Consider the following 10,611-nt stretch of genomic DNA (forward strand, 5'->3'; position numbering starts at 1 on the left):
TTCAAAGTATCTGAAGTACAGTAGGCATTTGTTAACATTCTGGGTTTGATGTTGACAGTTTAATAGCTAGTTAAGTCCTTTGGCATTACTTAAGTATAGTTAGTATGAAGATATTATATTAATTACAAAATATTATTTAGCAAGATGAGTCAATTTTGGTTTATAGTTTTCAAAATTAATGTATAAGAATCCATTTTCTTGAAGAATATTTTTTATATTTTTATATTTTTTTATTTAGAAGCGATCTTATTTTACATATCAATGCCCCTGTCCCCTCTTCCTCCCATCCCCCGATGCCCTTCCCCCACTCCCCTAGGATAGTGATTCCATGAGGGAATCATCAAAGTCTGTCACATCATTTGTGGGTGGGCCTAGGCCCTCCTCCGTGTATCTGGGCTAACATAGTATCTCTCCAAGCGGAATGGGCTCCCAAAGTCCATTTGTGCACTAGGGATAAATACTGGCTCCACTGTTAGAGGTCCGATAGACTGCTCAGGCCTCCTAACTGGCACCCACATTCAGAGGGCTTGGTTTGGTCCAATGCTGGTTCCCCAGCTTTACGACTGGGGTCTGAGTGCTCTCACTAGGTCAGGTCAGCTGGTTCTGTGGGTTTCTCCAGCACAGTCTTGACTGCTTTGCTTCCCCCCCCAAAAAAAAACTGAATTCCAGGAGTTTGGCTCAGTGTTTAGCTGTGGGTGTCTGCTTCTGCTTCCATCAGCTACTGGATAAAGGCTCTAGGATGGCAATTAAGGTAGTCATCTATCTCATTATAGGGGAAGGGCATCAAAGGCAGCCTCTCCATTATTGCCTAGATTCTTAATTGAGATCATCTTTGTGGATCTCTGAACATTTCCTTAGTGCCAGATTTCTCTTTAAACCTACACTGGCTCCCTTTATTAAGGTATCTCTTTTCTTGCTCTCCTTTTTTTTTTTATTAGTTCAAGTTAGGGAAGAAGCTTGTTTCACATGTAAGTCCCTTCTCCCTCTCCCTCCCCTCATCCCAACCCCACCTTCCCCACCCCTGACTTACCCCCCCACCCCATCCAACCTCCACTCCCCAGGCAGGGTAGGGCCCTCAACGGGGGCTCCACAAAGTCCACCACATCATCCTGGGCCTGGCCTAGGCCCTTCCCCATGTGTCCAGGGCAAGAGTGTATCCCTTCACGTGGAATAGGCTCTAAAAGTCTCTTCTTACACCAGGGAAAAATACTAATCCACTACCAGGGGCTCCCTAGAGTGCAGAGGCCTCCTCATTGACATCCATGTTCAGGGATCTGGATCAGTCCTGTACGGGCTCCCAGACAGCAGTCTGGGGTCCATGTGCTCCCCCTTGTACAGGCCAGCTGTTTCTGTGGGTTTCACCAGCCTGGTACCCACACCTTCGATCTTCATTCCTCCCTCTCTGCAACTAAGTTCCAGAGTTCAGTTCAGTGTATATGTGTGGGTGTCTGCCTCTGCTTCCATCAGCCACTGGATGAGGGCTCTAGGATGGCATAAAAAGCAGTCATAAATTTCATTTTAGGGGAAGGGCATTTAGGTTATCCTCTCCACCATTGCCTGGATTGTCAGTTCATGTCATCCTTGTAAGTCTCTGGAAATCTCCCTAGTACCAGATCTCTCCTCGGACCTATAATGGTTCCCTTCTTGTTCTCCTTTGTTCCTCCCCTGTTTCAGTCTTCCTGATCCATCTTGTTCTCCTCCCCCTCCTCTTCTCTCCTTCTCTTTTTCCTACCTCCCTACCCTCTCTTTCTCCATGCTCCCAATTTGCTCAGGAGTTGTCGCCGTTTTCCACTTCTTTGGGGGACCATGTATTTCTCTCTTAGGGTCCTCCTTGTTTCCTAGTTTCACTGGAGGTGTGGATTGTATTATTTTTACTTCTTTAATAATTTTCATGTTGCTTGAGATTTATTTGAAGGCAGTAACTTTCAATTATATGACTTTCCTTTTCCTCAAGAGAAAAAGTTTTATCAAATATAACATGAGTTTTACATTAATTGTGGTTATGAATTTGCATATGAACTTTATATGAATATGAACTTACAAGTCCCATATTTGCTATCTACTTCCTAGATAAAAAGGAAGTCCATGTTTTGTTCAAAGTCCAGATAGTATAATAACAAATGGTGTTATCTAGTCTGAATCTGAAGGCCTGGAATGGATGTGTACCCATGAGAGGAAAATGTCAATAACTAAAATGGGTGGATAATGAACTCAACTTTTCTCTAAGTTTCTTTGTCCGAGGCAGTCAGATGACATAATGATGCCTCCACATATTTGGAGAAGGTAAAATAACTTATTTATTCCAACAATTCAAATAGGCAATACCCTTAAGAAAGAAATCCCATGACAGATACATGTAGAAATGATGTTTTACTAGTTACTCTAGGTCCTAGTCCAGTGGAAACAGAAAATTACCTGTTCTTCCCACCATACTCCTACTTCCCAAGGACTCCACATTTTGATACTGATTCAGTTTCCCCTAGTGCTTCCACAGACCATCTCAGCTTTTCTTCAGAGCCTTCTCCACTCTTTTACACTACCTACTACTGCAGAAACACTTCCTAAAAGGAGCAATGCAGCCACCACACTTGCCTAGGGCACATAGAAGGCAACAGCAAGCAAAGAACAGAACATCTACCCAACAAAGACAAAAACCAGATATTGACCCTAAGAAATGCCTCAAACATCATATTAGATGCTTAGATCCTAGAATAAAAACAAATATGTGAACAGAAAAGACAATATGTCTTCACCAGAAACCCAGTAACCCTATTCCAGTAAGCCAAGAAAGGCAATATAGCTGAAGGACCCCAAAATTAAAACTATAAATATGTACAAGGACCTTAATGAGAATATGAATAACTCCCTTAATGAAGACCCTGAAGACACAAAGAAACAGCTGAATGAATTAATGAAAAGAGTTCAAGATCTGAAAGCACAAATATAATCACTAAAGAAAACCCATAGAGACGTTGACCCAAACTGGTGGGAGCTCATGGACTCTAGACTGACATCTGGGGAGCCTACATGGGAGCAAACCAGGATCTCTACATGAAGGCCACAGTTTTGTAGCCTGGTCTATTTGTGGGACTCCTAGAAGTGGAGCTAGAATCTATCCCTAATGCATGAGCTGGCTTTTTGAAGTCCATTCCATATTGCTCAGCCTTAATGTGGGGGAGGAGGAGACTTAGTTATGTCTCAACTGAATGTTCCAGGGTTTGTTGATTCCCCATGACACATAATAATCAAAACACTAACTGTACAGAATAAAGAAAGGGTATTAAAGTTTGCAAGGGAAAAACTCTAATTTATGAATAAAGGTAGAGCTATTAGAATAATACCTAACTTCTCAATGGAGACTCTAAAAGCCAGAAGGGCCTATATAGATGTTTTTAAACTATATACCCAGACTACTATACCCAGCAAAACTATCAACCACAATCCACAGAGAAAGAAACATATTCCAGGATAAAAAACCAAATTCAAGCAATTGCTAGTTTCCAATCAAGTTCTACAGAATGTACTAGAAGGAAAACATCAGTCTGAAGAGGTTAATAACATCCAAGAACATAAAAGAAATAAATAACCCCAGATGAATAAATCAAAAAAGAGGGATACATCCACACCTTAACAACAAAGTAATGGGAATCAGTTAACACTGTTCATTAATGACTCTCAATGTTAATTGTCTCAACTGCCAAATAGCTGAGAGGATATTTCAGTCCTAAACATTTATGCACCAAATATCAGGGCACACAAGCTCATAAAAGAAACACAAATACAACTAAAATCACATACTGACCCTCACACAGTGATGGTGATAATGTGAGACTTCAATGCCCCACTCTGGCCAATAGACTGCTTATCCAGACAAAATTTAGACAGAGAAATTCTGGAGCTAAAAAATGTCATAAATCAAATGAACCTGACAAATAGCTACAGAACATTTCACCCAAACACGAAAGAATATATTTTCTCCTTAGCAGTTCATGAAACTTTATCCAAAACTGGCCACAGTTTTGAACACAATGCACGTCTCAACATATGTAAGAATATTGAAATAATACCTTGCATCCAATGTGACAAAGATGGGTCAACAACAACAAAAAGTATGCAAAACTATGGAAACAGAACAACCCACTGTTGAATGGAAAATGTGTCAAGAAAGAAATCAAGAAAGATACAAAAAAACATTTTAGAATCAAATGAAAATGAAAATACAACATACTCAAACCCATGGGATACATGGAAGGGGATTCTAAGAGGCAACTTTATACCACTAAGGGCCTGCATTAAAAAGGGTGTGGTGGGGGAACCTGTTGTAAGGTGTTTTTTTCTTTTGGGGGATCTTTTGTTCTTTTGACTTTTTGGCCCTTTTAAGGGGCCCACCACCCAGCTTTCAAGTAACTCACACACGGAGGCTAATTCTTAGTTATGAATGCTCAGCCTTAGCTTGGGCAGCTGGCCCCTGATGTCCTGCTCCCCTTGTTCTCTTGTTGCTTCTCCTGTGTATACTCTCTGACTGCCAGCCCCACCTATCCTTCCTTGCTCCTGGCTCGCTATTGGCTGTTCGATTCTTTATTATGACCACTAGGTATTTTACGCAGGCAGAGTAACACAGCTTCACAGAGTTAAACAAATGCAGCATAAACAAAAGTCACACATCTTAAAATAATATTAGTAACATTAGTAACACAAGGGACCTGTGGGTGGAGGCAGGTATAGTGGGGCTGGGATAGACACGAAAGAAAGGTGTCGGATATATGGTTGGATGGATGGAGAAATGACCTGTGGGTTGTGGCAGATACAGTGGATCCAGGGTAGACACCGGAGAAGGTTGTGGGATGTATGACTAGATGGGTAGGTTGGGTACTGAGAAGAAAGGACCTGTGAGTGGTAGCAGGCAGGGCAGGTCCACACTAGATTCTATAGGATGCAGAAGGGAGTGGCCAGACTAGGCTGAGATACTCACTTTTGCCAGCCTGGGCCTATAAGAAGGAATTGTCAGGTCTCTAAATTTTTTCAATAGTTAATATTCAAATCTCTTATAGCATTGGAAATTTATGATGTTTAAGTGTGTGATACTCTGTGGGACCAATTTGGGCATTTCATAGGAGTCCAAATCTACGGTGGCCAGTAGAGCAGACTTACCTAGTTCTCTAGGGAGCCTTTAGTCCAAATGGGAATTTCAGGTCTCTAATCGATCTTCTAGAAAAACCTTGCAGGGGTATAATCTGATTCTTGTATTGAAGGATGGAGTTCATATAAACAATATATTTTGTGCTTGGGCAGTTAAACTTCCAAAATGAATCACCGTGAGAAGACTTGATATCCATATTACTGCCTTGCTACAGCTGTGCTACTGCATTCCTTTATGATTTAGATAGCACAACACATTTTAAGCTTCTCAGCAGATTTTTTCAAGATATGTGTAAGTGAGAAATGAGTTCAATAATATCCAGTATCCTGTCCATAGATGTTCAAGAATACTTTTTATTCCATTATAATTTTATATTTGCCTTTGGATTCTTGCATAACTAGATACAAATGAAAACAACAAACAGCAAAGAATAGCCTGTGTTTTTTAAAACATCGTTACTAAATATATGAGTAAGCAAAGTAACTTGAGCTGTTCTCTTTAATGGTAGTTTTTCAAATGTTTTAATCTTGCCATAATGACTTTTAAGGTCTCATGAAGCTAGTGCTTCAATCCATTTCTCCCTGGTCTGGGATTTATGTATGTTCTTTGTGTAACAACAGGATGTTGCTGTGAAAGTCTGGAGGGTCCTGAGAGTGATGGGCCTAAGGGTTTATTTTTTTTCCGGGGGGGGGGGTGCGGTGTCTATGTGACCTTACTAGCAAACAATTCAAAACAGAGATTTTTATTTGCTAGCTTGTGGTGTCTGGGATTTTGTGCCCTCCCTACTTTAGGATAACTCTATTAATCATGTCTGTCTGTCTGTCTGTCTGTCTGTCTGTCTGTCTGTCTGTCTATCTGTGTGCTTTCTTGCACTTATATTTCTTGTGTTTTTATCACCATAATGTCCACTCCTTCCCCTTATAATCTCCACTTGTTTAGCCTTAGTGGAAAATTAGTGGAAAAGCTCTCTACAGATAATAGGTTACAGCAGCCTATGGGTACTTAATAAATGCCGATTGTCCTCCATATTTCTTAGACTATTTACAGCATTCCTGTGCCATGTAGCCACTTACTGCTGTTTATTTCCTCTAATTTTCTATCATGTGCAGGAAATTGTTTTCACCAAAGCCATTAAAAATTCTTAATATCCAACTTGCAGGGAACTATAGTCAGCTGTACTTCATAATTTTCTTCTATTACCTTTTCTTTTTTTTGTTCCCTATTTTTTGTTTGTTTTTTCCCTCTTATTTTTATTAGAAAGAAAATTATTTTACATGTCAATCCCAGTTCCCTCTACCTCCCCTTCTCCCCTGCCCCCCCCAACTAATGCCCTACCTATCCCATACCCTTTCTGCTCCCCAGGGAGGGTGAGGCCTTCCATGGGGGGGTCTTCAGAGTCTGTCATATTCTTTGGGATAGGGCCTAGGCCACCCCCCTTGTGTCTAGGCTCATGAAGTATCCCTCCATGTGGGATGGGCTCCCAAAGTCCATTCCTTTGCAAGGGATAAGTACTGATCCACTACAAGAGGCCCCATAGATTTCCAAGGTCTCCTCACTGACACCCACATTCAGGTGGTCTGTATCAGTCCCATACTGGCTTCCCAGCTATCAGTCTGGGAAACAAGATCTCTCCCTTGTTCAGGTCAGCTGTTTCTGTGGGTTTCACTAGCCTGGTATGGACCCCTATGCTCATCTGTCCTTCTTCTGTCCATCTGGATTTCAGTTCAGTTGAAGGTTTAGCTGTGGGTGTCTGCTTCTACTTCCACCAGCTGCTGGATGAAGGCTATACAATGGCATATGAATTAGTCATTAATCTCATTATTAGGAGAGGGCATTGAGATCCCTCATTTCAGAGCCTCTCCTCTGTTGCTTAGGTTACCTTTTCTTTCTTAGCAAGCACAACCTTAAACTATCTTTTTTCTTTATTCATAATCTACAACTTAAATACAATTTTTTTACTGAGACAAATGATATTTCTACACATTTTTACAAATGTTCGGAGACATCTGGTTTTCATTCATCTGTTGGTACATTCACATTTACAATTTGGGTAATGAATTTGCATCATTCCTCAATCTCAAGGGTAGTTTCTATCTATCATGATAACTTTAGGTACAATAAAGGGGCATTTTTTATAAGTTTATGGCTGCATCTATAAGTTCCAACACCAAGAAATTCACCTTTCACACTCATAGTGAATGTTGTGTGACTTGCAATGCTTTTCATTTCAGGGACATCCAGTGAGGACATGGGAACAAAGAACATAACACTGCTGACCCAATTTGTTCTAACAGGACTCACTCATCCACCACAGTGGAAAGTCCCCCTGTTCCTGCTGTTCTTGGTCATCTATCTCATTACCATCGTGGGGAACCTTGGTCTGATTGCTCTCATATGTAATGACCCTGGACTTCACATCCCCATGTACCTATTTCTAGGGAGTTTAGCATTTGTGGATACTTGGTTGTCATCCACAGTGACACCAAAGATGCTGCTAGACTTTTTTGCCAAGAGTAAACTGATGTCTCTCTCCGAATGCATGATACAGTTTTTTTCGTTTGGAATCAGTGCAACTACGGAATGTTTTCTCTTGGCAGCAATGGCCTATGACCGCTACATAGCCATATGCAAACCTTTACTCTACCCAGTGATTATGACAAATAGACTCTGTATACGTCTGCTAATTTTGTCCTTTGTGGGTGGATTTATTCACGTTTTGCTTCATGAAGGCTTTTTATACAGATTAACATTTTGTAATTCAAACATAATACACCACTTCTACTGTGACGTTATGCCACTCTTAAAGATTTCATGTACTGACCCTTCTCTCAATTACCTAATGCTTTTTATTTTCTCTGGCTCAATTCAGGTATTTAGTATTTTGACTATTCTTATCTCTTATACACTTGTTCTGCTTTCAATCTTAAAGCAGAAATCTATCAAAGGCATAAAGAAAGCCTTCTCCACCTGCGGAGCCCACCTCTTGTCTGTGTCTTTGTACTATGGCTCTCTTCTTTTCATGTATGTGCGTCCTGCATCTCCACAGGTAGATGACGTTGATATGATGGACTCTGTATTTTACACTGTCATAATTCCTGTACTGAATCCAATTATCTACAGTTTGAGAAATAAGCAAGTAAAAAATTCACTGCAAAAAATTTTAAGGAGAAATGCTTAGGTCTCATATTATCATCAACTATGTTTTTATTAAAACACCACAAAATACTGCATCCTTTGTGTATCTAAAATTTTGTTTACTGTCTAAATTATTTTGTTACTGGTTTGTGTGTATATGAATGTATGGGGTATATATGTATGGTGTATGCACACTTATGTACATAGTTACGTTTGGCAATGCATATATATGGGAAGACCAAAGTAGTTCAACAGGCACCCTGCCTATCGAAGTACTTTCTTGAAAGAGATCTTTCCCTATAGCTAAGTTTGTATCCTGCTAACCCCAGAAATATTCCTATCAGCATCCTGCACCAGTGATATAACAGGCATATGTGAGATGTGATCTTCGCAACACTGAAATCTGCTGCTTTTTCTTACTGACATTTGTATGGTATATTGTGGGGGATGTAAACACAGTTATTCATCGTGTGCAGTAAGTACGCTTACCCACTCAACACATCCCTATTCCCCAGAACTAGCATCCAAAACATTGTCTTTATACTCATTTCCATACAAATATTTGAAATCACATAAAGACTTTTAATAAAATACACCAGTATAAGAAAGTAAATACAGCAGAAATAGAATTAAGACTCTTTAATAACAAATTTGTACTTTATTCATTATGACACTATAAATATATTAGCTATTGTAGTAGTGTAGTCCCTAAGAAAAAGACAGGAATATGATGTCATTGATAGCATGAAGACTCAGAGCACATAGCACAGTTTCATGTGATGAGGAAGTGCTGCATTTCTGTAAGCAGACATAAACTCTGGGGGTATTGCTAGAAATTTGAACAGGTCTTTCACTAAATTCTATTGGGAAATGATGACTTCATTTCTTATAGCAATTCAACTTGCAGTTCCCATGGAGAAGGAAAAGAGACATGAGATTGCAAGAGCAATATTTATGACAATGGGTAGACAGTCAAAAGTTGCTCTGTGCTCAGAGCACTGGACATGCTAAACCACTGGCTAGGCTGCCTCTGAGGCTCTCTCTGGTTCCCCTTATTTTATCACCATCCAAAATGCTTCACCAAATAGGGAAGCTAACCATTTTCATGAAAGAATTAAGTTGGGTAGTTTTACTGTGGAAATATAATTATAAGATCAAGGAAAGGTCTCAATAGCCTATATTTTATAATAGTGAAACGATTTATGTTAAAATCAGTTTGTCTGGGAGTTACTAGAGTGTATAGTTAAGAAAAACCATGCTTTAAATTCTAAATGCACACTACCTAAGACCAAATAGATGCAACATATTGTGAATGTTCATAGGGCCTGGTGACTTTTTGGAACAGACGGGAAAAGGAGCAAAAAATGAGGATTACAGTTAAATCAAGGAAATGGAAATAGGGGAGACTTCTTTAGGAGGGAAGAAGAAAGTGGAAAGAAGATAAAAGGGAATTGAAAGATATAAGTGATCTGACAGGGGGAATAGAAAAGGGGCTAGTTAGCACTGAGGGAGGGAGAGGGAAGTGGTAAAATAACAATACTGATATCTTAAAAAGTGACAAGGAATCATACTATTAACTATTCACCTAAAAAGCTATAACACACACACACCCACGCACGCACGCACGCATGCACGCACGCACACACGCACACACAAACAATTTTAATGAACATTTCTCATCTCAGTGATGGTACTTTTTCTAAGAGCTGAAGAGCACCTAACCAAGACCCCAAAGCCAGGCATGAGAACTCCTTTCCAGAATTGTGGGACAGAACTAAAAGACTCCCAAAACATATAGTCTAGGGCTATTGCTCTTGATTAACCCTGAGAGATAGAAGGTAAGTGGATCATGCTGCAGATACCATACATTCCATAAACATGGCTCAAAACACCTGAGGTGAAACTGACCTAAATGCCTCTTCCCCAAAGACTAGTTTTCGTGGTACCAGAAGATGCCGTAAAAGCTTTCAAAGGAGGGAAGCAGCCAGCAGTCCTACTTAGTTATGATGACTGTGATCCACATCAACAACCAGCGTGGCACGATCATGATAAGGGTGCAGTAATAGCACACATACCTTGGTGGTAACCAGTAGCTCTCTAGTTGGACTTAGCACCTGCTCAACAGGAGGGCAGTCTAGTTAACTACTCAGTGCTAGTGAAGTCATGCTTATTGGAGGAGAATCTAAAACCTCTAATTTACTAAACCAGCAAACACCTAGCAATAATCTATAAAAATCTGTCTTTATGCACACAGATATGCATAGTCTTCACCCCTCATCAAGGAAACTTCTCTCTTTTTATTGTTTTTGTTTCCTTTTTTATACCATTTTTTATTT

General features: G+C 40.0%; 1 protein-coding gene across 2 annotated transcripts; it reads left to right on the forward strand.

The window, feature by feature from the left end:
- The first annotated feature begins 5,692 nt into the window (after positions 1-5,692).
- LOC100753848 (olfactory receptor 5H2) lies at positions 5,693-8,318 on the forward strand. Of its 2 annotated transcripts, XM_027413338.1 has the most exons (2): positions 5,693-5,701; positions 7,401-8,318. In XM_027413338.1, the coding sequence occupies exons 1-2, from the start codon at positions 5,693-5,695 to the stop codon at positions 8,316-8,318; spliced, it is 927 nt and encodes a 308-aa protein (XP_027269139.1). The 2 variants fall into 2 exon arrangements, with proteins under 2 accessions (XP_027269139.1, XP_027269138.1); XM_027413337.1 differs by lacking the exon at positions 5,693-5,701 and having other exon boundaries at positions 7,389-8,318.
- Positions 8,319-10,611: the final 2,293 nt, after the last annotated feature.

The sequence above is a fragment of the Cricetulus griseus genome, chromosome 4, assembly GCF_003668045.3.
Source record: "Cricetulus griseus strain 17A/GY chromosome 4, alternate assembly CriGri-PICRH-1.0, whole genome shotgun sequence".
NCBI lineage: Eukaryota > Metazoa > Chordata > Mammalia > Rodentia > Cricetidae > Cricetulus > Cricetulus griseus.

What these genes read in the sequence shown, in the direction of transcription:
- LOC100753848 (XM_027413337.1), top strand. Translation starts at nt 7,389, where the DNA reads ATGGGAACAAAGAACATAACACTGCTGACCCAATTTGTTCTAACAGGA.